General features: G+C 41.9%; 1 protein-coding gene across 1 annotated transcript in view; it reads left to right on the top strand.

The window, feature by feature from the left end:
- aopep (aminopeptidase O (putative)) overlaps window positions 1-23834 on the top strand; it is a 70180-nt gene that overhangs the window by 29852 nt on the left and 16494 nt on the right. The window contains exons 11-13 of the mRNA XM_070904009.1: window positions 1490-1550; window positions 5379-5441; window positions 6707-6793. Of these exons, the coding sequence (XP_070760110.1) occupies window positions 1490-1550; window positions 5379-5441; window positions 6707-6793 (211 nt within the window). The remainder of the gene's footprint in view (window positions 1-1489; window positions 1551-5378; window positions 5442-6706; window positions 6794-23834) is intronic.

Below are 23834 nucleotides of genomic sequence, written 5' to 3'. Positions count from 1 at the left end.
CATTAATGATGGTTTTAATGTCCTGTTCCTGGGCAAAATTTTATGTGCTTCAGTTTACAGAAGGCCCACTCTCCATCTGCCAAAGTTTCAATAGGAAATATACAATAGGAAATGACGCAGTAGGACTTTACCAGTGTGTGGAAGCAAGGAGCACAGCCTTGACCTTGCAACAAAAAGCAGGCCTCTCTAAACCACTTTTAGCCACTCAGCAGCGTGGCTCAGTGTTGGTCTGTCTATTGGTCCTCTGGCTTGTTGGTCCAACACTGTGCTCCAAAGTTAAACATCTCGACGTGTATTGAATGGATTGCCGTAAAATGTGACAAAGATATTCACAGCCCACACCAAATGAATTGTGAGGATGCTAGCTAACATTAGCCTCCAGCTCAAAGTGTTGAGAGGCAGATGAAGTACATCTGATGCAAGTTGAGTCTGACAATGTAGAGCTGAGTCTGAGATGTCCTTAAATGGCCACTGTACATAGGTTAAACCCTCAAGGCCTCAAAGACCCTGCTGGGTCTTCCTTGCCTGGGGTCTTTTACACGACTTACCTGCTTGGCTTGTCCCCCCTATCAGTGGACAAGACTGTGTGTGTGTGTGTGTGTGTGTGTGTGTGTGTGTGTGTGTGTGTGTGTGTGTGTGTGTGTTTGTGTGTACAGCACGTGTGGTTGTGTTTATGTTTTGTCATTGGGTCAGCATATGAAATACAACATGTTTAAATATTATGTAAGGAGAAAAAAAGATGTAAAGGTGTGTTCAGTTGTGATTCTGCACATTCTGATCGGATCAAGTTCCTTTAAAAAATGTTTTTGGCAAATGGGGAAATCAATAATTGAGCTTCAGTTAGAGGGGCATAACTGAGAGAAAATGGGTATACAAAAATGTAAATTACAACTTTTCATTACAAAATAAACCCCTTTTAATGGGCTGAACATCACAGATTAATATACAGTAATAGCTTCAGACTAGCCAAGTGTGGAATTTTCCTTTAAGCACAGGCAGACAGGATTGATGATAGGGAGGTATGCTGTGTAGTTACTCTTCGACTTGGTGTGTACTTTGTATACTTTACAGACTGTATACACACTGTGGACTGCTTGTGGATTAGTTTGTTTACGTGCACATTTGTCTTTGCAAGCCAGTTCTTTCACTGTGTATTCTGCGTATGGTATATGACAGTTTTCATGTGCAAAACATCCACTTGAGCCCCTCCTCAGCTCGACTCACACACACATACACTCATACTTGCTTACCGCACATGCATACTGTACACATAAATCCAATTCATTGTCTGTACATGCCTGTTTGCTTGTCCTTGTATAGGAAAGTGGGTGTGCCCCTCTTTTTGTTTAAGGTGTTGGCCTAAACCTCAAGCCCGCCATGACCCTAGCAATATTTTCCCAGAGCCATGTTTTCATAGGGTGTCTTGGGCAATAACAGTCATTGCTATAATAATAGGAATAATACTAACACTTGTGCCATTGTGTTCCAGAAAAAGCCTCACCCTCAGTGCTATTTATGCTGACTGGCTCGATCGACCGGGAATTCCACAGGTATGAAGAGTCTTGCTTTCTTTCTGTCTTTTGTTATTTATCAAAATGCAAAGTTTGATAATGTGGCTTTAATATATTTAATATTATATATATTTATAATTTTCGTAACAAGCTAAATACCTATTAGCCCAATTAACTAGATAAATAAACAGTTAATGCTTAAATCAATTTAGACTATAAATAAACTTACACTTGACTTTAATGTGTAAATTGAATAAGTACTATGTATGCACAATTTACTAATAGTACACAATAGTACAATAATTCAGTATTATTGTACTATTGTATAATTAACACATAGTGTATAATTAACACATAATTTCATAGTCTTACTCACTAGACTGGTTTCTGGTTATGGAAGAGATTAGGTCTCCCAGTCTTGGTTTAAACTGGCTGATGGCATATCTTTTGTCTAAACTTCATCATACACACAAGATGTCCAGACCACTCCCACTGTAGCTGTCACTGTTTGACCTTTTTGTCCATCCTTCAAGGACAGCACGACTTCACTTTTACTTCATGTTGCTTTTTTAGGTTTTCTCTCCTGCTATTCTTCCCATTCAGTAGTCACTTTGTGTTCACTGACAACTGCGACAACATTCAACAACCTGATTGGCTTCACTGTACAAACCGCACCCTGATTGGGTAGATTTAGAAGCCAAATGTCAAGAATCATACTGACTGCAGATACCTGAAGATTATCATCCTTAATAACAAATCAATACTGTTTTTTTTATGGTTACTTTTCATCAACTAGACTTCAATGTAGGTTAAGATGTTGTGCTCAGCAGGGTTCCATGCAGTTCTGTTGAACTTTTTGTGTTTGTGGGAGGAGTGTTTTTTCTAAACGTTTGCTCTTAGATGACAGGAGCAGCATTTGTTTCAGTATTGAACAGCTTTAAATAGCGGTGTAATGACGCTCTCATAATGAAAATTATGTCTCATATTAGAAGTAAATAGCTGTAAGTATATAAATCCCACAGTTTAAACGACGTGTGACTAATAGCCAGTAGGCATTTTGAAACTGCTAGATGTTGATGGCTTTCCCCGACAACAGCCTAAAAACATATTTGTTGTTCAATTTGAAGAAAGTTTCTGAGTTTGTCAAGTTGGTTTCATAAAAATACAGTATAATGATTACATCTTGATGATTAACTTAATTTTACTGTAAGGCATCACTGGCTTTTTAGGAAGCACTGCTACTTCTTGAAGGCGCTAATCATGCAGTTCATTTTATTAAAGTGCTGTTGAATCATTATCATCACCTTTGTTACTAGACTGTTACTGTATCTTGACAAGGTGAGCAGTGCTGCGCTGCCTCTGCCCTCTAATCAAGAAAGACCCACGGTCATAGATACTAGAATTGCAAGGCTACACACACACACACACACACACACACAATCAATCCACTTTAACAGCTTCTTCAATTCTCCCGTCTCCATGGTAACTGATCTTAATTACCACTGTGTGTATTTCTGTGTGTCTGCGCTTGTGTTGCTGTCTGGGAACCTGCGCCTTCCAGATTATGTGATGATGTAACTGGAGCCTTTCAGGGGCCTCGGAGGGTGGGAAGGACAGCGTGGAGGGACTGTTGTTTTCTCACACCTGATTGGGTGACAGCTAGAGTGTTCTTGCAGAAGTTTTTTTTTTTTTATGTTTGATGTGCCAGTCACTAGCTAATAAGATCAGCCAGATCGATTGAAACCTTTTACAGATGCAAGTGCTTGTGTATTATGTACACTAGACACAAACACATTTTTTAAGTCTCTCTCTCTCTGCCACTCTCTGTCTCTCTCTTCTCTCTGCCGCCTGTTCATCGCTCGACAATGTGCTTGAATTGGAGAAAGGCAGGAAATGGTTTGGCCTAATAATAAACAATGACATTCACCGATCCCGGAGTAAGAGATGTGGAATGGGAAGGCCACTGCCGGCCTATTTTAGACCTCAGAGTTTAGATGAGTAAGCACTCCCTTTGGGATGATGGATCTAGGCTGAGATACTTTGTTTAAATAAAGACTACCCTTGATCCAGCAGAGCTTTCAACCTGATACCTTCTCCTAACTCCTATAACCTACATTAACGTTTTATGTTTGTCTTTTTGTGGCTAGATTATCAATAGCTGCCTTTTTTGACTGATATAACGTAGTTATTTAAACTGCTTTACCTAGTATTTAAGCACTGTAATGTTTACTGTTCTTCCAGGCAGAAATCGGATTTGGATTTACCTCAAGGTAGTGATCAGCTTAAAAAAGCTAAATTGGCTGATATGAGAAAGAAAAGAGTGCCAATTACCGGAGCTCAAATTTTCTCTGTTGAAAATTAGGGCTGGCTGTCGAACCTCAATACTTTATGAATATAGCGAGTCAACTGTGTTTGAAGCATTAAAGACTGAAAATGGCAAAATCCTGAAAGTTGTCACCAAATTCTGCGTCAAACTGACTTATTTTTTATCAGATTGTTTTATGTTGAATGTGATAGGTTTGGCTTATTTAGTAGATGAAAAAAATACATTTTTTAAAAATAAAAAAAAAAATGGAATCAAAAAGATATTGTTTCGGTATTGGTACCAAAATTCTGGTGTCATTATTGTCTGGCATTGTTTCTGATTAAGATTAAGAAGATATTTTGAAGGATATTCATTCCTATTAACAATTAAAATAAAAAAAACATTCCCAAAACTGTGGATTGATCTCAGGAAGACAAAATTCAGCCACATCGCAAGTTACTACTTTAAAGTGAATGAGGGATGTGATTTATTTGCTTCTCGTGCTTGTTTATGAGTGAGAAGTGTAATTTCTGAACTAATATTGATTTACTTGAGAGAGAGAGAGAGAGACACTACACAGACGGGGCGCGGGATGAAGAGACAGTTTGAGGTAGACAAAAGCCTTGCTTTTCAGGAAAGGGTAGCGGAGATCTAGGCAGCTATGAGCTATGTGTGGTATCCTGTTGCTGTTTCACAATGCCAATTTAATGCCTCAACACTCACAACAGCCCACTCTAACACCTCTGTCTCTCCATTCTTGGCTTCTGCACACACCTTTATGCTATTTCTACTGGAGTACTTGTATAATACACAGAGTAGAAGTACTCAGGCATGCAGTTATGCAGGCATGTGTGTGCGTGAGAACATGTATGGAGTGTGTGTCCTAGATTGTATGAATCATTGTTGCATCTCTCTTGTTTGTGGGTGTGTGTGACTTTACAAACATCTTGCTTCCTTGCAGTCCTGTCTGTTTCCTTCCCCACCACACACACACACACACACACACACACACACACACACACACACATTGCTCTGATATGTGATTCACATCACTCAAGCAGTGGCTCTGCTGAAAGCCTTAATAAGGTTAGAGACTAAGTGCTGTGTGTTTGTGCCTACTAGCTGCTCTCTGTGCGTAGGTGTGTGTTTGCATGCATGGCTCTATATATGTGTGTGTGTGTGTGTGTAATAGTGGAGGAGTGGATGTGTAGAGGTGACCGTCCGTCCTGTAGTTGCTAGTTATTGAGGTGATTTTTTTCCTTCCTCCTCTTTTCTCTCTTCTCCTCCACTCTTCTTCTTTTCTCTCATCCTCCGGAGTCAATTCGCGAGTTTCCGTCAGAGGAACAAGTGATCTCGCTCCCACCTCCTCCCTCTCCTCCCACCTCTCCTCTCTCCCTCCCCTTCCTGCTTTGCTTGGTCTCTCTCTCTCTCTCTCTCTCTCTCTCTCTCTCTCTCACTCTCTCTCTCTCTCTCTCTCTCTCACTCTGCCTCTGCAAAGCATTCCACTCTGTCCCGATCACTTGCCCCCGGCTCACTGCTTTCCCTTCTTCTCTGTCGTTCAGTGGCTGTATGAAAGGAGCGCCGTGTGGTCACAGGCGAGGCTGGTGGAAGAAGTCAAAGCAGAGGTAAGCACTCTCTCTCTCTCCTCCTGCTCTTCTCTCTTTTCCAGTCTCTTCTTCTCGTCTTCAGGGAGTGGCAGACAGACTCGGGGGCAGCTCTCAGATTTGAAATATTGCACCCTAGACAGCTTGATATGATTGTCATCTGATTCTCATCACTCTCTTTTCCTTCACTCAGTTATTCTGCCACTATTTCTCTGTACTGCTTTCTCTTCTCTGTCTCTTTCACACGCTCTGTTTCACAGTGTTTGATACCATCCCTTATCTCACCTCTCTTGCGCTCCATCTACCTCTCTTTTGCTCATTTGCTCCCTGTTTCAGTCTCTCCCTCTGTCTGTCTCTGAGTGAAGTGGCACACACAGCGCTGTACATCTGTTGCGTGTCATTCTGTGCTACCTATCAGATTTCCCATAAAGCTCCTATGTTGTTCTTAATTGCTTTGCCTATATTTTCCAATTCTCCCATTTATCTCTCCGTTATAGAGTAGAGAATATTTGTCAAGTATGTTATAAATGCCTTAAAACACAAAGTGTGCTTGAGTGATTTGAATCTTAGAAATGACTCGTCCACTTTATGTGCTGTTTGAAGTGTTTGGAAACCTTACTTTTTTAACCTCTCAAACGACTGTGACAGTATTTATTCTGAGATATAAAACTAAAGCGGAGGAGAGGAGGTAGAGTTTGGCCTGGATAGTGATTGGTTGTTTAATGGAGATCTATGGTGTAGGGAGTTGCTGCGCTCCAGGCTCCGTCACAGCAACATACTTTCACTATTACTCTTTTGTCTCAGCTGGCCATTTGTGAAGGTTATATATGGAGCACAAGTGAGCGCTGAAAGGTTGGATGTGTGCGTGTAAGAGAGAGAGGGAGAAAGAGCTATAGACTGTTGTGCATTTCTGTGTGTGTGTATATTTTGCACTCTGTCAAGGCTTGCATGCTAGCGGCTCGAGTGTGTGTATATGTATATTCCTGTGTGCTTTTCCACTTGAGAGATGGAAAGTGCGCCTTAAGTCTGTTTATATGTACTTTCTTCTTTTGGATGTGACCACTCACTCTTTCCCTTACATCCTTCCCTTTCTCTTCTCTTCTCTTCTCTTCTCTGTCATCTTTACATCTTACTGATTACTTCTCTGCTATCCCGTTTTTCTCTGTTTCTCCTTCACACTGTCTCATCGAGCTCACTCAAAACCTGTCACTTTGTTGTCTCTCTCTACCTCTACCCTCTCTTCTTTTTCCCGCCTTCACCACCTCACCCCATCCTCCCTCCTGCAGGTTGTAAAATGGATTCTCCTCAGTCAGAGCCATCAGGGGAAGGGCAGAAAGCGGAAGAGAATAGAGCCCAAGGTGAACTACAAAGAGGTAGGAGGCACTCTACTGTATTAAGACCTCTATCTACCTTCCCTCTGCTCTACTTCTTACTCTTGGACGTGTCTCTTTCTCTTTTGGAAACCTCTTTCTTCCTATCTATGTGGATCTTCTGCTCTCTGAAAAAACAACACAATTATCCCCAATTCTGTTTGTGTTGTGTCTGCGAGGACAGACTACCCTGTACTTGTTTAAGTCTGTGTTTATGTTGTGTAGTCTCCCACATATTTAACCTTTTAAGAGCTTGTATACATCACATACCCTCCACTGTTTCTGTGTGTGTGATCATGGCCAATGTGTGTGTGGGATGGTGTCTGTGCTTGTCTTGAGGGGGTGGAAACCATTTAGCCTCGACATTCTGTGTTTGAATCTGGCCTTGAACCTTTGTTGCATCCCTCTTTCTCTTCCCATACTTCTTGCCAATTCACACTGTTTACAACCAAATAAAATGCTGACAAAATTCCATACGAATATCCTAAAAAGATGGTTTTGCCTGTGTGTCAAGTGTTAATTAGGACTCTCTAGGGATGGCTAATCCCCTCCACCCACTAATTGACACACACACACACACTTGCACACACGCCTGTATCATTAATGAACACACACTGATCTATAAGCCACAGAGGACCAGAAGTCATTAGAGAGTCTAGAGCAGCTTTTTTATATCACTCTCAATATGCTCAGATATTGTAGACTGTAGGAAACATTTGCAAAGCCTCTCATTCTTTTGTACCATACATTTTATAAGATAAGATAAGATAAACTTTATTTATCCCACAGCAGGGAAATTTACAAGTCACAGCAGCAAAGACAGAAAGGTGCAGAAACACACAACAGACAAGCACTGTGTGGCATGAATAAGTTAGGCAAGTACCCTTGGGTGTCTTTGAATAAAAATTTTGGAAGGAAAAATAAAACACTCATTCATTGCCAAGAATATTGTATACATCCAGTGACTTTTAGGGCTTTAAATTTCCCTTCAACACTTCATACCGCAGCTTTCAACAGATGTAATGTAATCTTTATTCATAAACAAAGGTATAAATGTTTAAGCTGTACTTGAAATCTTGAGGGTATTTCATAAAAGCTCGTGTTGGAACGTGTTTTTTCTGGATTAGATTACCTCCAATTCCTGTGTTGTAATTTGGAGTGCACAGTGAATGAAATGCCTGTAGAGTCCGCAGCCAGTACAGCCCCCTTCAACCACCTGATACCTATCGTCTGGCATATTTACAACATACACACAAATACACTTACTTCTAAGGGGCGGTAAAAAGGGCCTCTTCCTGTGGGGGGCAGAGAGTGCTGAAATCAGCCTCATGAAAGAATAGCCAATTACTGTCCACTTGGCCATACACAATAGTGAGAAAGAGGAGGGAGGGACGAATGGACGGACGGATGGAGCGAGGGAGAGGGGGGATGTAGGGGCGGGGGCGAGGGAGGTCAGCGTTTGAAGTTACACCATAAAAGCCATCCTGAAAGGAAACACGAAGTGATCCCTCCCCCCTTTCCATCCACCTCTCTCCCCCTGTGGCCCGGCCCTCTCCTCCTCTACGTCTCCCTCCCCTCCCTTTGTTTCTATGTACAGAGAGTGCCCCATGGATGGACCAGGTGTATTTTATATTACTCCTTCATGTACTTCAAACGCCAAACAGCCCAATTTCTACTCAACCCCTCCCCCTTTCATCTACCTCTCCTCCCTTTCTCTTCCCTGCATCTACTAGCTTGTTGCAAGGCTATAAATCACCCAGCAGACCCGATCAGCAAAGGAGGAGGGAAGGCGGTTAAAACACAGGAGACAGAAAGGTAGAAGGGGAAGAAAAAATTGGGATTACTCAGAGATGAAGTTACAATTGGAGCATAGAACAACGAAAGTGAAATATGAAAAACAACACTTGACGCCACCGCTGGGAATTATGTATCCCCTGTAGTTATCTTTTAGATCAATTCAAATTGGAATGGAAACGTTTGTTCAAGCCACAAAATGATGCACTTGGGTTGAAAAATACAAAGAGAAAGGAAAGAGCAGAGGATTCTTCAGGAAAGAGGATAAATAGGTGATGGAGTGACTGTATAGCAAGAGAAAGAGAGGATGAAGAAAAGGTAGAGAAGAAGAAAGCAAAACAGAACAGAAATGGGTAAGACAGGATTTTAGGAGCTGAGGATTGAGGCAAGAGCTAAGCTAGAAGTGGGTTACAAGTTGATGATTATGAATTCCAGTAAGGTAATGAATCTGTTGCAGGCATTTGAGGAAATGAAGAACCGAGTGGATATATGAAGAGATGAGAGAAGCACATGAGAAATGAAATATTACAGGACTGGTCAGATGATGTAAGAGCGGTTAGGAAGAGAGGAAAAGAGATGGCAAGGAAATAGAGAAGGTTGGACTTTTAGTGGGCAGGAATTAGGCTGAGCCAAGGTCGCATTTAGTGCTAATGACATCATGGATGATTAGGGACTATACACACACTAATATACACACACTCACAAACTTTAGATGCACTCGGTGGAAAGAGTCAGACACCCCCCACAGAGCAGCCCAAGATCTGGTCAATTTAATAGAGCCGAACTTTATTACCAACTTCCCCTCATCTTTGTTTCTGTTACGTTATTGATTCACAAGCATCTTAGCGTGTGTGCATCTGACTTTTTTTGTGTACACGCGTAAACTTGCATGTGATGAGCGTGCATGTGTCCAGTGTGTGTGGAGAGGTCTGTAGGGGGATATTAGTCATGCCCGCGTGGTAATGGGCCTCATTTTGCTCTCATTTTCATCTGCGGTCTCCGTAATGAGAGGGTCCGTCTGCCCCTGCTGATCAGGACAGGAAACCCTGTAGGGGAAAAGAGCTGTGAATAGCGGAAGACCCTGGCCAACTTTCCTGGGAACAACATGCTCCTCTGCTCTTTAAAGATGCTAAGTTGTAATTGATCTGGGTCTTACATTGATCAACTGGACTCCACGGTAAAATGCCTCAAAGATGATCAATAGGTATCATAAGATACCTAAACCCTCCGAGTGCAGCTTTGCCGTAGAGTATGTTCAGTACTATCAGAATTCATGGAACAACTGGCCTGCAGAATGGTTTTAATGGCTGACAGATGCAGCAATTCGATAATAAAATTATTTTAGGTCTTACACATACAATGGTCAAAATTATGTTTATACCTGGTGATTTAAAGTTGTTCATGTTACTGGAGTAAACAAAGGACCTCCATACTTAAGATTAGTGTAGTTCTATTTTACATTTCTGCACTAGAATACAATATATTTGATGCAGTATGACACATCCTAGCGCCTTTTGATGCAGGTGTGATAAGGCTCTGTATATAGAAAGAGTTTACATAGCTCTTTCCCTGGATAAACAAATGCTGGAAATGGTATAATCCCGAATTCTTGTCATTCCTGCAGAAATTGTTCTGCACCACACTATTTTTAACTTTGTAGTGCTCACCTCTCTGAATCTAAGGCTGCAGGGAACCAATTTTGGTTCATTTTGGGTTATTTTGGTGGATATTGAGATCATATTTATGAATGACCAAAAATATGATCCTTTGGTATCTTGATTGTTTGAACCACAGCTAATGATTTCAACCTTTTGTAATATAAATTTTACAAGCTTGAACAGCAACATATGATTATGAACACTAAATGTCTGCACAGATTGTGCAGGGAGGCCAGAACAGGGACATCTTTCTGTGTGCCACAAAAATTTCACAGATGCAGCAGAATAGGTGAGTCAGCCTCCATCTCAGTGTTACTCTGTCACCTCATTTGCACCCACATGGCAATCTGCACCTTCCTGGTCGACGGTACCGGGTTACTGTGAAAACACGTACCACCAGGTTTGTGGCTGAGGAAATGTCAACAACAACAGGTTTAGAGGAACAATCTGTCTTCAAACTGCTCGTCAAACTGTACAGTGTCATCTGTTGAAAGAGACAGGGTTCAATTTACTTCAGATTTGTCGGGAGGTAACTTTACAATATAGTAGTTAAAAGTGAAAATAATATGTCACAGAGGCTGTTCATTCCAATTTAATACGTACTGTAGGTCTATTTTAAGCATTTAGAACCGAGAATCTTTACATTGACACTTAACTCATGATCAACTCAACAGCATCTCACGGTGTTCCTCAGCGGATGAAGTTTTTTCAGTTGTCATGGATATAACTCAGTTATTACGCGACCTAAGTACATAATGTATATGATAACATGTGGCAGTATGTGGCAAGGGGATGCATGCTTCAGGAAATGACAATGGCAATTGAGCAAGCTTCATCAGTTGAGGAAGACCATAAAAGCTCTGGAAAAAGCTAATAAGTGGACCATTTTATTATTTTATATTACCTTTTTTCTCTTTTTTTGGAGAATCAGTTTAATATCCAAATTGCATTTTGCGTAAAAGATTGACCTACGGCAACTTATTGTTTCCGAGCTCAAGAATGAACGAATACATTGTAATATGACACACTTTCAGGCTATTAGTTTGACAGCTGTAAAGTGGTACAATCAACTTCAAACAACTCAGTCGGATGGTATTTGAGGTATTAGAATCCCCAGTTAACCACTGTTGATTACCGACATGTTGGGTGTATTTTTTAGGGCGTTTTATGTCTTTATTATGAGCCAATAGTAGAGGGATGAAAAGAAATGAGGGGGAGAGATGGGGAACAACCTGAAACCCTCTCTCTACTGTTGTCAAACTAAAGGCCTCTGAGTTAAAATAACACAGAGGATTTTGCTCCTATAGCAGCGCAGGTATCTGTGTCCACAAGGACCACAAGGACACAGATACCAAGTTCTATTTTAGGAGATAATGTAAAACCACAGAGAAATGAACCTAGTTCGAGTGGTGACTGAAATCCTTTGTGTTGTGCTTAGGTGCGATGTTGATGGTTCGACAGGGGAGGTAGTAGTGGTAACTGGAGCCCCTCTGGGAGGGTAAACAGCAGGGAGGTCATGATCAAAAAGCCTCTTCAGTTGGGTGGGGTTTGCAGGTGGCTTACAGTACATTACTCTGCCATAATAGGCTTCTGAAAGTGGAGGATGGGGAAAAAAGGCGGTAGAATGTGGAAATTGTTTCAGTCTGTCCTGAAAGTCTTGTCTGTTTTCCCTGTGCACCTCTTCCTCTCCTTTTGTTTGTTTAGAGTTTGACCAGTACCCATGAAATAAAGCATATCCGCTTAGTAATGGTGTTTTTCTGGCATCTGTGTTGTTGTTTTCTTCGATAAGACGTCACCGCTTCAAAGTACACTCAGCCATATTTGGCAATGCGAACTTCACCCCTGAGCAGTGTTGACGAGGACACATCACACATCTGGTTTTCCTTCATCTCTGTTCTCTCATCTCCAGTGCACTGTCTCCTGGTTTATACTGATTCCCCTTCCTTCTCCCCTACTCTTTCTCTTTTACACTTTTTTCTTGCTTGGTCTGTCTCTCTCTTTCTGTTTCTCTCTCTCTCTCTCTCTCTCTCTCTCTCTCTCTCTCTCTCTCTCTCTCTCTCTCTGTGATTTATTGGCAATGAATCAGGGATGAGGGAGTATGCCGGAGGAGAGATGGGAACATTCAGGGAAATGGCTGTATCCGGCCAGACTTCATCACATCAGACTGGGAAATGGACGGAAGAAAAGTGTGTGTGTGTGTGTGTGTGTGTGTGTGTGTGTGTGTGTGTGTGTGTGTGTGTGTGTGTGTGTGTGTGTGTGTGTGTGTGTGTGTGTCTGTGTGTGTGTGTGTGTGTGTGTCTCAATTATCAGACCGACTGGGTATCAGCTAAGAGTCCACTACTGTGAGCCACAACCCCTTAATTGTCTTTAAATGAAAGCAAAACTCAAGCTTTGCACATATATGGCAACACATGCAGAGCTCATGCAAAATAATCCATCCTATTTAAATTGCAGCATGACTATCTATGTGAACTCCATTGAATAAAATTACAAAGGTCGTCACAGGGAGTAAGGATATATAGTAGTATAGAACTTTTATGGGTCCAATTCATGTTTATACTGTACTCTGTACCTCGTTGAATCTTCACCTTATTGTGATGGAGGGTTTGTGTGCACCCATCACACCTAGAGCTGTGTTGTCTGAGGCATCAAGCTCCTTATTAGGGACTTCCATGGCAGACTGGTTTCAGGTGAGAGGTCAAGCAAAGAGCAGTGTATTGGTTCTGTGGGCTCATTTCTACCCGTATCGTGAGATCTGTCGGGGCTGCTTTGGTGGTGTTTGTTCCTATGATAGAGACTTCATGTTGTGAGGCTGAAGGCTGAGGTGTTTTGTATTGGATTGCTAGATAAACAGGTGGATTTGTGCTGTAACCGAAACCATGCACATATTGTAAAAGATGGCCATGGTTAAGGGCAATCAGTGGATTCACTCACATGGGCTAAATAAAATCTACACAATTTTTTCATGTCCAGTTTGACTAGCAGAGGAGCATGTCGTTCCCAATTCAACTCAACGGTGTTGACCAATAGCAAACCAGTGTAGACCTTTGAGGCAATAGAGAGCCTAAAATTGAGGAAGCTATTATAGCTTATTAGCAACCAAATAAGTTATCAGCTAGCCCTTTGAGTAGTGACTGGGCCTTATTAAGTAGCCATAAATGAAAGAATGAATGGATGGACAGATTTTATCCTCCTTGGTGTGAACAACTGGACCCAAGCTTGAGAAATTGCTGTGAAGAGGTGGAAGGTGAAGAGAAAGACAGCAGCAGAGAGTCGTTCTCTACTTTCTTATATGCGTGACACTGACATTAATAGATGGACCGATAATAAGGACACAAAAGCACACACATACTGTAGCTACAAGAGAATAGATTACTGTATTTCTTTGAGTATACTAGATGAAAGGTCCCTCAAGTCTGCACTTGGTCAGAGAATGAGAGATAGTGAAAGAGCAAGAGAGGACGTTAGAGGACAAAGGGTCCAGGACAATTAAAGAGACAACAGAGCTGGAGTAAAACAACAGATCAATCACAGTATCTTACTGGCTTTGTCATTTTCTGCAGTAACTGTTGTGAAAAGTGCTGACCAGGAGGAACAGACTGTGTGGGAATCAAGGGATCAGTGTGGCAAACAACTGCTGTTTGATTCACCCTTCTCTCACACTGACGTTGCATCAATAAGCTGTTGATCCAGCATTACCTGCCAATGAAACGTTTCAGTCCACTCGCGTGCCTAAAAATGTTTGGGCATGTATCTTTTTTTGTTTTGTGACAAAGCTCGTGTAATAAGCTATAAATCCGCACTTTACTTCTACAGAACATATACCCAGCTGTGTGTCCACATGCTTTATTGCACTGGCAATTGGTAATGCTTTTACTATATATGAGTTTAGCCTGTAAAACTCATGCCGTAGTATGACAGGATATTACTGTATAAACTGACTGAAAGTAAAATCCACACAATGTCTGTAAAAGAGTCCATGACGGACAGAACTGTGTTTTTGTCTGACTGTAGCTGTAGCTCTGTCAGGTCCATTTTAATCCCCTCACAAAATCTTAGAAATAATAGAAAATCAGGCTGTTTTACCCTCAATTGCAGTTTTCATGCATCCGGAGTTCCTGACATCTGTGCTGATGGAGAGCGAAAACTGTTTTCCCTTTTGATAGGTAGTAAAAAGCTAGAGGAAAAGGAGAATTAAAATTTATCAGCGGCGCAAGTGTTTGAGATGGGAAGATTTATGTGCAGAGATGGGAGGAGAGGAGAGAGAGGAGATGGCTCCATTGGTGTTGTGTTAATGAGGGAGAGCAGGACAGAAAGAAAGTGAGAGGGAGAGACTGCCAGTGTGTATTTGTCTCATTTATCACTCAGCAGCAGTTCTGTTTTCGGGGTCATTTGAAGCTCACAGCCTGTCTCATCTCGTCCAGGGACTCCCTACAGTGTGTGCATGTGTGCATGTGTGTATGTTATATGTATATGTATATGTGTTTGTAAAGAGATCACCAGTCAGGGTTGACGATGCTGACAAACCATTTCATGGCAGGCATAGCTGCTCAGAAATACCACTTACGGCTTCAGGACTCTCTGAGGAACGCACCCATGCATGCTCACACACACACACACACACATACACGCACACAAAGACGTACACGCAAGGTGAGGCTGTGAGTTGCGATGGGGAGTTCTGGGGGTAGAGTGAGGGGTAGTTATACAGAGCAAGAGTAGCTTCAACAGGCTTTTCAGTGAAGTGGACAAAAAGAACACACACCCTTACACAAAGACCCACAAACACGCACACTCATACCCATGCATTCTGAATCCCAGAAGCATTTGAGTGTCATTAAAGTGCAGCTGTGTTTGTCTTTCCAGCACACATGGAAAACACATCAGGGACAGAGAGAGAGAGAGAGAGAGAGAGAGAGAGAGAGAGAGAGAGAGAGACAGCCTGCTGAATATGGCTGTCACAATACGTACAAAACAAGCACAGCACTTTGTCACACACACAAATACTCATTGTTCATTTTGGAGTCAATTCAAACACAAATTTAGACATTCAGTATAATTTGATGCTATAAAAACGCACTGTAGCGTGGAGGTCACGGTGTTAAACCTAGTGACACTTTAGTCAGATATTTAGTGGAGAGTCATGTTCAATATTAGGCTGGGCTGTAAAATGGGTCTGGCTTTTTAGTGGTGGGAAATGAATCAATGCTTTTCACATAAAACCTGATTTAGGCGTCACCTCATAGCTTTCATAGGTACAGTACGTAATGTTGTGTTTGTGTGTCTGTGCGTGCACGTATGAATGCGGCATGCTGAGTTCTAAAACATCTGTCTTTCCTGGTAATGACTGGGGAGCCGACAGAGCTCTCAGACAGCCCTGATGCAATTAGCCTTGTCAAAAACACACACGCGTATACAAGCAAAGTAATGTCAGCTGTATGCTACTAGGCCCATAGACGCTCAGATTATAGAAATCCCTGCATATGAAACCAATAACTAAGTGTCTAAGTTATCTGACAGTGTGTTAGGGGAGAGCTTGTCTTCACGGAGGCTGTCTGGCTTATGATGTCTTTTCCTCATTTGTTGAGGTCAAAGTCGAATTTGTGCCATATGGTCATTTTTTTGTCCCAAAAGCAGCATTGTTTTTTCCTTTTAAGCCATGCTTCCTTTAAGTCTATCTATCTAACTATCTACTTAATTCCTGAAGAGCAGAGACAAATCGATCTTGGTCGGTCTAAGCATCATTTTAATGAAGTGGCTTCTTGCCAAGAACCCAAATGTGCAAATAATCCCAGACTGATACCACACAGATGAAAGTATTGTATGAAAGTATTGTATGTATTTCAAACCAGTCATTTTCTGAAATATGGGTTTATAAGACTGAAATCTCCATCTCTATCTCCATTTTCACTAGTGATTAACCTTCAGATTATTTTCACGTTTGGTCCATAAAATAGCGGAAAATAGGGAAAAATGCACATCATAAATACCAAGGTGATGTCTCCAAAATTGCTAATTTTGTCTGGCCAACAGCCAAAAATCCCAATATACTGAGTTTACTATCAAATAAGACAAAGAAAAGCAGGAAATATTCACAATTGAAAAACTGGAACAAGGGAATGTTTGGCATTTTTGCTTAAAAAGAAAAAGAAAAGACTAATAATCGATCAAAATAGTTGAGGCATTAAAAATACAGATTTATTTCTAGCTTATTTTCGGCCAGTTAGGAATAAAGTGACGTAGAAGAGGCAAATTGGCTTAAAGACAAGTGATAATAATGATGTACATAATAAAGCTGTGTATTCTGTCATTCACACTGCCAGGGGACAACAACATAGAACCACTGTCTTAATCCTTCCAAAAGTCTGGAGTAATCTAGTATCAAGACAGACAGACAGACACATGTAAAAGCTGTTCAGTTGTTGCCAACAGCCATACTGCAGGCGACAGCTTCAGCTCCACACTCCCCAGTCTGAGATATCATGTGTTGCAAAGCTGAATGTGGTCTTATCATAGGAAAAAGGGGGATTGTCTTCCTGGGGTTTTAATGCAAAATAAACAACAAGTTTTGAATTTCTTTCCATCTGTTTTTTCCATTGGTGTCTCTCTATGATGCTCTCCTTTACTTTATCTCTCTCCTGTTTCTGTGGTGTCTCCTGTCATTCTCTAATATCTACTTCTTTTCTCTTCCTTGTGTGTGTGTGTGTGTGTGTGTGTGTGTGTGTGTGTGTGTGTGTGTGTGTGTGTGTGTGTGTGTGTGTGTGTGTCTATGTGTGCCTGGCTCTTTGTAGCGGTGTATGACTCCACAGCTGTGTGTGCGTGTCTGTCTGTGCAACAGATATTTGGTCTTAGTCCATCCCACATACCTCTGTCAGCTCAGACTGCTTAAACCCAGCCAGCCTGGAGTTCACACAGGAGACAACACACATACATACTGCACGCACACCCACACACACACACACACACACACACATTCAGATCACTCACAAAGATACAAAGACCAACAAACAAAGATGTCTGTCTGTGCATCAAACACATTAACACAGCTCACACAAATGCAGAAAGACACACGCAGAGTCTCTTCCTGAACATGGCCTTTATTCTTGATGGCTCTGGCTATGTTAGCCTCTATCTGCTGTCTCCTTTTCCCTTCTTGTCTCTTGCTGCCACTTTCCATCTCCCATCCTCTCTCTCTGGCTTTCTACCTCTCTTTCACAGTGTATCTTTCAACAGCAGTAGATGCTATCGCTCCACACTGGAGGTCATCACCAGTGCATGTTTGTATTTTACCCTTATTATTGTTGTCAACCTGGCTTGAATGGGCGAATCCTAGCTGCCTGCGCATGTGTGTGTGTGCTTTTGCCCTCAGTGTGTGTGCGCTGACATTTAGAAACCTAACCGCTTCAAAATGGCATGGCAAATTTCCAACATTTAATTGCATGAGCTGACAAAAGTTTTTTTGACCCTTCACTACGTGTGTGTGTGTGTGTGTGTGTGTGTGTGTGTGTGTGTGTGTGTGTGTGTGTGTGTTTGTGTCCATCTGTAAGTCTCTGTGCCCTATTAACCCCAGTAATTATTATAATCAAGAGCAGCACACACCACTGATAATATTTATCCACAACCCTTTAAACGAAACTGCAGTGTGGCTGCTAGCCACTTTTATTTATTTATTTATTTTTTCCCCCCCAGGGATAATATTTAACCACGACCCCTAGGCTGCTCTCACCCTCTCAGGATCACGCCAGAACAAATGACATGAGGAAATTAAACCTGGGTGCTCTGCTATTTTCAGCCATAGTCACATTTCATACTTCCGTACCTTATATGTTCAGGGAGTGGGCAGTTATCTGTGAGATAAAAGATAAAGATATTTAAAACAAAACAGATATATACTTTTTTTTAGTTGCGGATTTGGTGCTCTATTGAGTATTTACAGGATAACAGGATGGTGGGATGGCGCAAAATTCACCACAGTGCCCATGTTCATCATAATAAAAGAACAGTTTGGACAACAATGAAGATCTTTGGTACAGAAGTCCATTGTGGGTTTTGTTTTTTTGTTGATTAAAAGAAAAAATATAGAATATCTCTTGACTTATTCTTTACGTTGACTTTTAGAGTGTATCTGCCTCCATCAGTTTGTCCATGTGTGGTAACAAAAAATTCCTGTATGCGTCTTTTCCCCACCATCCCTTTCTCCTCACCTCTCTCTTTGTCTAAGCTGTTTGGATGTGTCACTACAGTACAAATGCTACAGATCTTTCTTTCTCGTACACAAACAGCAGTCCTTTTGTTCCAGTTCTGTTTCAAAGGCCTCTCTCTTTCAAAGGCATACTAGTGGCGCGGGGGCAAATCACTCGCCAGGCACCGCTGAGACCTGCGTTTAATCCCCGGTACTGACTCCTACTGGTTGGTTAAGGCACCTGCATGGAGGGTATATTGATCTAGGGGGGCTTGTTATACCCTTCCTCTGAAGGTGGCAGGTGAAGAAGGCACTGCTGGCAACACAATGAGGAGGAGGCCAATGCCTGTCTCTACTTCTCCAGAACAATAGTAGCACAAGAAGTGACAAGGTCCTCCCTAAAGGGGAATTGCGCTTTCCAAAATTGGGATAAAAAAAGAGGCCTAGCTGAAATGTGCATGTGTTTAAGGAGTTGTTTGTGTCTCCATTGGGAATGGAACAACGGATTGTGGGAGGAGGAGGAGAAATGGTAAGAGGGAGGTGAGGGAGACATCCACTGGAGACAGTTAGATTAGTGGCTTGCGTCAAAGCATAGAGTGCCAGAGATTAATTACACTTCCCCTGTTTTGGAGGTGTGTGTATGTGTGAATGAGTATGAGTCAGTGCAGTGATGAGTAGGAGAGAAAACATGTTAATTGCCTTCATGATCAATGCCAAATTGCAGAAACATAGAATTTTACATAACAAACGCCCCAACTTCTGCGGCTGCACAAAGAAAGAACAAAATGTTGAGACAGTGAAGAAAAGCTATCTGATGAGCCGAAGAGTACATGCCTCATGCCCGCCGAAAGTGCGTGCCCATGTGTACATGCACACACGCTTTTGTGCAGGTGTGTGTGTGTGTTTGCCTGGTTGATTCCCCCTCAGAGAAAGTCATTCCCCACTGCCGGGCCCACTGTGTGTGCTTTTTCAGCTTAACCCCTGACTCGCAACCCCGCTGTGACCCCACGCTGCTTTTTGATTGGACTGAGATTGTGAATTTGAAGGCCAGGAAGGAAGATGGGGGGTGGGGGGTGGGTGGGGGCGAAGAGCAGCTACTAGGGGCTACCCACCTTAACAACCAGCAGCTGATCAAACACACACTCAAAAACACACGCATTCACATGCATGGGTGCAGACTGGGTTAAATATTGAGAAACCCTTAATGCCTTCATGTAGATCACATAATGTAGCTCTCCTGTGCATACATAGTAGTACATGCTCAAGAATGTTTCAAGCAGATTTGACTAACACAGCATAAATTAGGTATATACACTTGTTTGTTTTCCAAATGGGCTCTGTTGATTGGCAAAGTATTGTACGTGTTGTGAATATTTGTTTCCCATTATACTCAAACTGGTGAACGTCCCTGACACTTTGCCTGTTATCAGCGCATGTGTTCGCGTCAGAAGACACATTGATGAGACAATTAGTCCTGACAGTCATCGTGATTGCAAGGTCAAAGCTTTCTGTCTCTCTTTTTGCTCTTCTTCCTCTTGTCCCAGTGTATCGGACTCTCTTGAAAGCCTTCTACTGTATATGTTTTGCTTCCTGATTAGGTTCACGACTGATTACAGCAGCCAGATCCACACACAAACACGCAGATATACACCCTCATCTCATTCTCTGTACATGTTGTGGTTGTTGATTGAAGCAGTTTTCAAATTGAAAAAGAATTAATGCTATCAATGATTAGATTGCAGATAGACAGTCGTATTTGTAGGTCATCGCCGAGGTCATCAGTCTTTGACCGGCACTATCCGTGAGATCATCACCGTGCTGCAGCAGCAGCAGGTGTGACATAATTTGAGGGGATGATAGCACAGAAGACTGCTCAATTTCACAAGTTCAAAAGGTAACATGCGACTCATAGATAACCTTTCAGCATCTCTTGTGTGTGTATTTGTGTGTGTGTGTGCCCCAATCCATTACCCGAAATTGGTTTACAAAATCTATGATGTCAGCAGGCCTTTTTATAATGTCTTTTTAGACCTTGTGAAGCCACAAGATTGTAGTATCATATCCCACAGTGTATGAATTTATTTTTCTTTAGCCACTTATCATATTTATAGGTTTTATATTTATAGAGTCCTCTCGTTGCTGCTGTTCCTTGCACTAAACTCTCCCACACATGCCTCTGCAAGCAGAGACTTCCGCTACTGTATGAGAGGGGCTTCCTGTGTGACCATCTATGTATTGACTAAATCATGTCTAAATTCTACACAGCAGATTGAGTCTTTCTCAGGTGATTACTTTATTTGTTGCACTTACACTTCATTGATTGATTAAAATGATCAATATTTTACTATTTGAGAAATATTCACAATTTATAAGAGTGGTAGAAATGATGCAGGGATTTCAGAGAACTGAATGACCACTTGCTAACATTTCTTATTCCTGAGCTTTCCTCGTTTTCAAATTTTTTGCCTCTTTGCTTGCTGTTTTACTCCTAACCATCTGCCCCCGTTTTGTTGCGCATTTTAATTCCGTGCAGCTGTATAGAGGCAGTTACAGGCTAATTAAAAGTAAGTATTTGTGATGCTATTTATGCTGTCATAGCTGTTGATAGAATCTTAACAGCTGCTTGGTGTACAGTTCCTCCTCAAGGCCCGAGCCCGTCGCTGCAGTTTGAGTAGATGAATGCTTGGGTCCTTAAATCAAGTGTAAAATAAAGACGGACAGAGAGAGATAAAGGAAGCAAGGAGCGACTTATAATTGGAGGAGCCAGACACACAGTTTGGTCCAGTGAAAAGAAGAGTGAAAAGGAGTTGGTATGGCGACGGGGAGCAGACAGTCATGGAGACAGAGGCAGAGGGACAGAGAAAGGGAGGGATTTGAGGGAAAGAATGAGTGAAACCTTAGTACCTGAGGCGTGGGCTGAGGCCTTTAGCTGCTGGTGCCAGAATGTGTTTTTACGAGCCTGCGGTTAGACAGAAATAAAAAGCAGCCGAGCGATTGAATGGCATCACACACACACACACACACACACGACTCAATGGCCTCTCACAGTTTGGTTTTATAATGTCACAGTTATTCAATGTCTCCAACCTCCATAATGCAGTGTGACTGAACATGCAGCACACACTCCCCAGTGGTACGGAGGTAGGGAGCGAGAGAAGGAAGAGAGGGGAGGTAAGGGAGGAAAAGAAAGCATTAGCAACACCTCTGTATTCCTTTCACTGGTGCCAAGGGCATAGAAAGAGGTTCTCTTATGTTCTTTGTAGTCATATAGATTTTCTGGTCAGTTAGTCCAATCAATCAATTTTTCACACAATCCCTTTAGCGCATTTTCTCTTTTTTTGTCTGTTATTTGTCTTTTCCACTTTTTTTGTCATATCCAAACTTTTGTTCTCTTCTTACCAGTAGCTTACAATGGGCTTGACTTCTCCAATTATCATTACAAGCAACCTAAAGGAGTTTGAGGGTTCAGGCTTTAATGCCTGCCAACAGTCCAGTGAGAAAAGTGCTGAAAAATCCGTCGTAGAAGCAGAAAGGTAGGAGAGTGATGATTCAGTTAGCAGAGGTTATATGAGGTTCCTCTTGTAGAGATGTGATGGTAAATGGTGAGCAACCTCTTACGGTAGCAAGAGACTAAAAGGGGTGTAGATCATGACCCTCTTTAGCACAGAGGATGTGCAGAATGTGAGGGGTAGAGGGAGAAAATGGAAATATTTTTGGATCCATCCTGTCAATGCATAAAGGCTCCTGAAAAAGGACACAGGCTCGTTCTCCTATGTACTGTACAGAACGCAGAGTGGTACTCTGTGCCGTTGCCATGGAAATACTGAACAAGTGATGGATTGTTGGAAAGGGACAGAAAAATGTTTAAGATTAACCGTTTTTTTTATGTGGACAACCCTTTTTCATCTTTTACACTATCTCAGAAAAGAAAGTGCTGCAGAGTCAACAGAGAATCACAAATGTGTCAGAAACAATTCATTTGTAACTCTTCCTGATCAGTGCAAAGGGTAGAAATATCACAATAAAGCTGCTATTGATGCTGTGTGTGTGTGTGTGTGTGTGTGTGTGTGTACACAGTCTGTACAAAAGGCTAAAGAGCTTCGATTCATTTTGTGCTGTACGAACATGTTATGCAGCAGCAGGAGCATGACTAATGTTGCTTAGTCCCATAGTCCCATACACCCACACATATGCACTGACACACACACACACACACACACACACACACACACACACACTCGAAAAAATGTTGCTGCTTCCTCCTTTTGACTCTTTCTCTCCATTACTCTCCAACGCTCATTTTCTCCACCTCTCCCACTCCCATGACAATACCATATACAGCAGTGCACACACATACATCTCTACACACACACACACACACACACACACACTCAGCTATAGATGCATTTTTAAAATTTATTTATAGTTTGTGGTGGACATCATATCCTGTGTTTACTATAGCTGTTTGTCTCATTGAGCTCTCAGTCGCTGTAGCTCTATATTTGTGCATGCATGCAGTCATATTTGTGTGTGTGTGTGTGTGTGTTTGTGTGTGTGTGTGTGTGTGTGTGTGTGTGTCTGAGCGTCATTGTTCTGTAGAGGTTTAGAGGTCAGTGTGTGAAGGGGACATTTCAGCAGATTATTTCCCAGAGGTCCTTGCAAGGCTTGACTCAATATAGAGTTGTTGCAACTGACCCGTGTCAGCGGTTTGTACGGAAGTGTGTGTTGAGTGTGTATGTTAGTGTGTGCATTGTCTTATATATAATAAGTCCATATGAGTGAGATTACAGGCAGTCTGAGTGTGACTGTGTGTATGTGTGTGTCTGTGAAAGAGAGAAAGAGCGAGACTGTGTGTATTCTGTCTTGTTCACCATTAGCATTCCTCAGCTTTGACGGACAGTATGGGAATGAAATGCTTCTTTCATGTGGCCAAATTCTGTGTTGTGTGTGTGTGTGTGTGTGTGTGTGTGTGTGTGTGAGGAGATCTTTTCACATGAATTGTTGAGATGGAGAGGGATACGTTTCCCCCTTCAGTGGTAAAGTGCTTTCAGCACTGTACTATTAAGGGCTATTGTTAGAGTTACCCATGACCTGGTCATGACATGGGACTGTATGTGTGTGTGTGTGTGTGTGTGTGTGTGTGTGTTTGGCTCAGTGTATGGGCTGTTTGTAAGTGTTTGTGTGTCATTCTTCATGCTCTGCCCATTAATAAGGGAGTACTCAGCCATGGAGTTCACCTTTTCCCCTATAATTGCTCTCTCTCTCTCTCTCCCTCTATCTCACCCACCCACACACACACAAGGACACACACACACACACACACATCTACCGGCCAGATGTTTTTCAGCCTCTCTATATACATTACATTTGTATTTTTGCAGGTGCTTTTGTCTAATTCAATTTACAAATG

The sequence above is a fragment of the Enoplosus armatus genome, chromosome 4 (genome assembly GCF_043641665.1).
Source record: "Enoplosus armatus isolate fEnoArm2 chromosome 4, fEnoArm2.hap1, whole genome shotgun sequence".
NCBI lineage: Eukaryota > Metazoa > Chordata > Actinopteri > Centrarchiformes > Enoplosidae > Enoplosus > Enoplosus armatus.
Note: the sequence above shows the minus strand (reverse complement) of the source record. Positions and strands in the feature narration are given on the sequence as shown.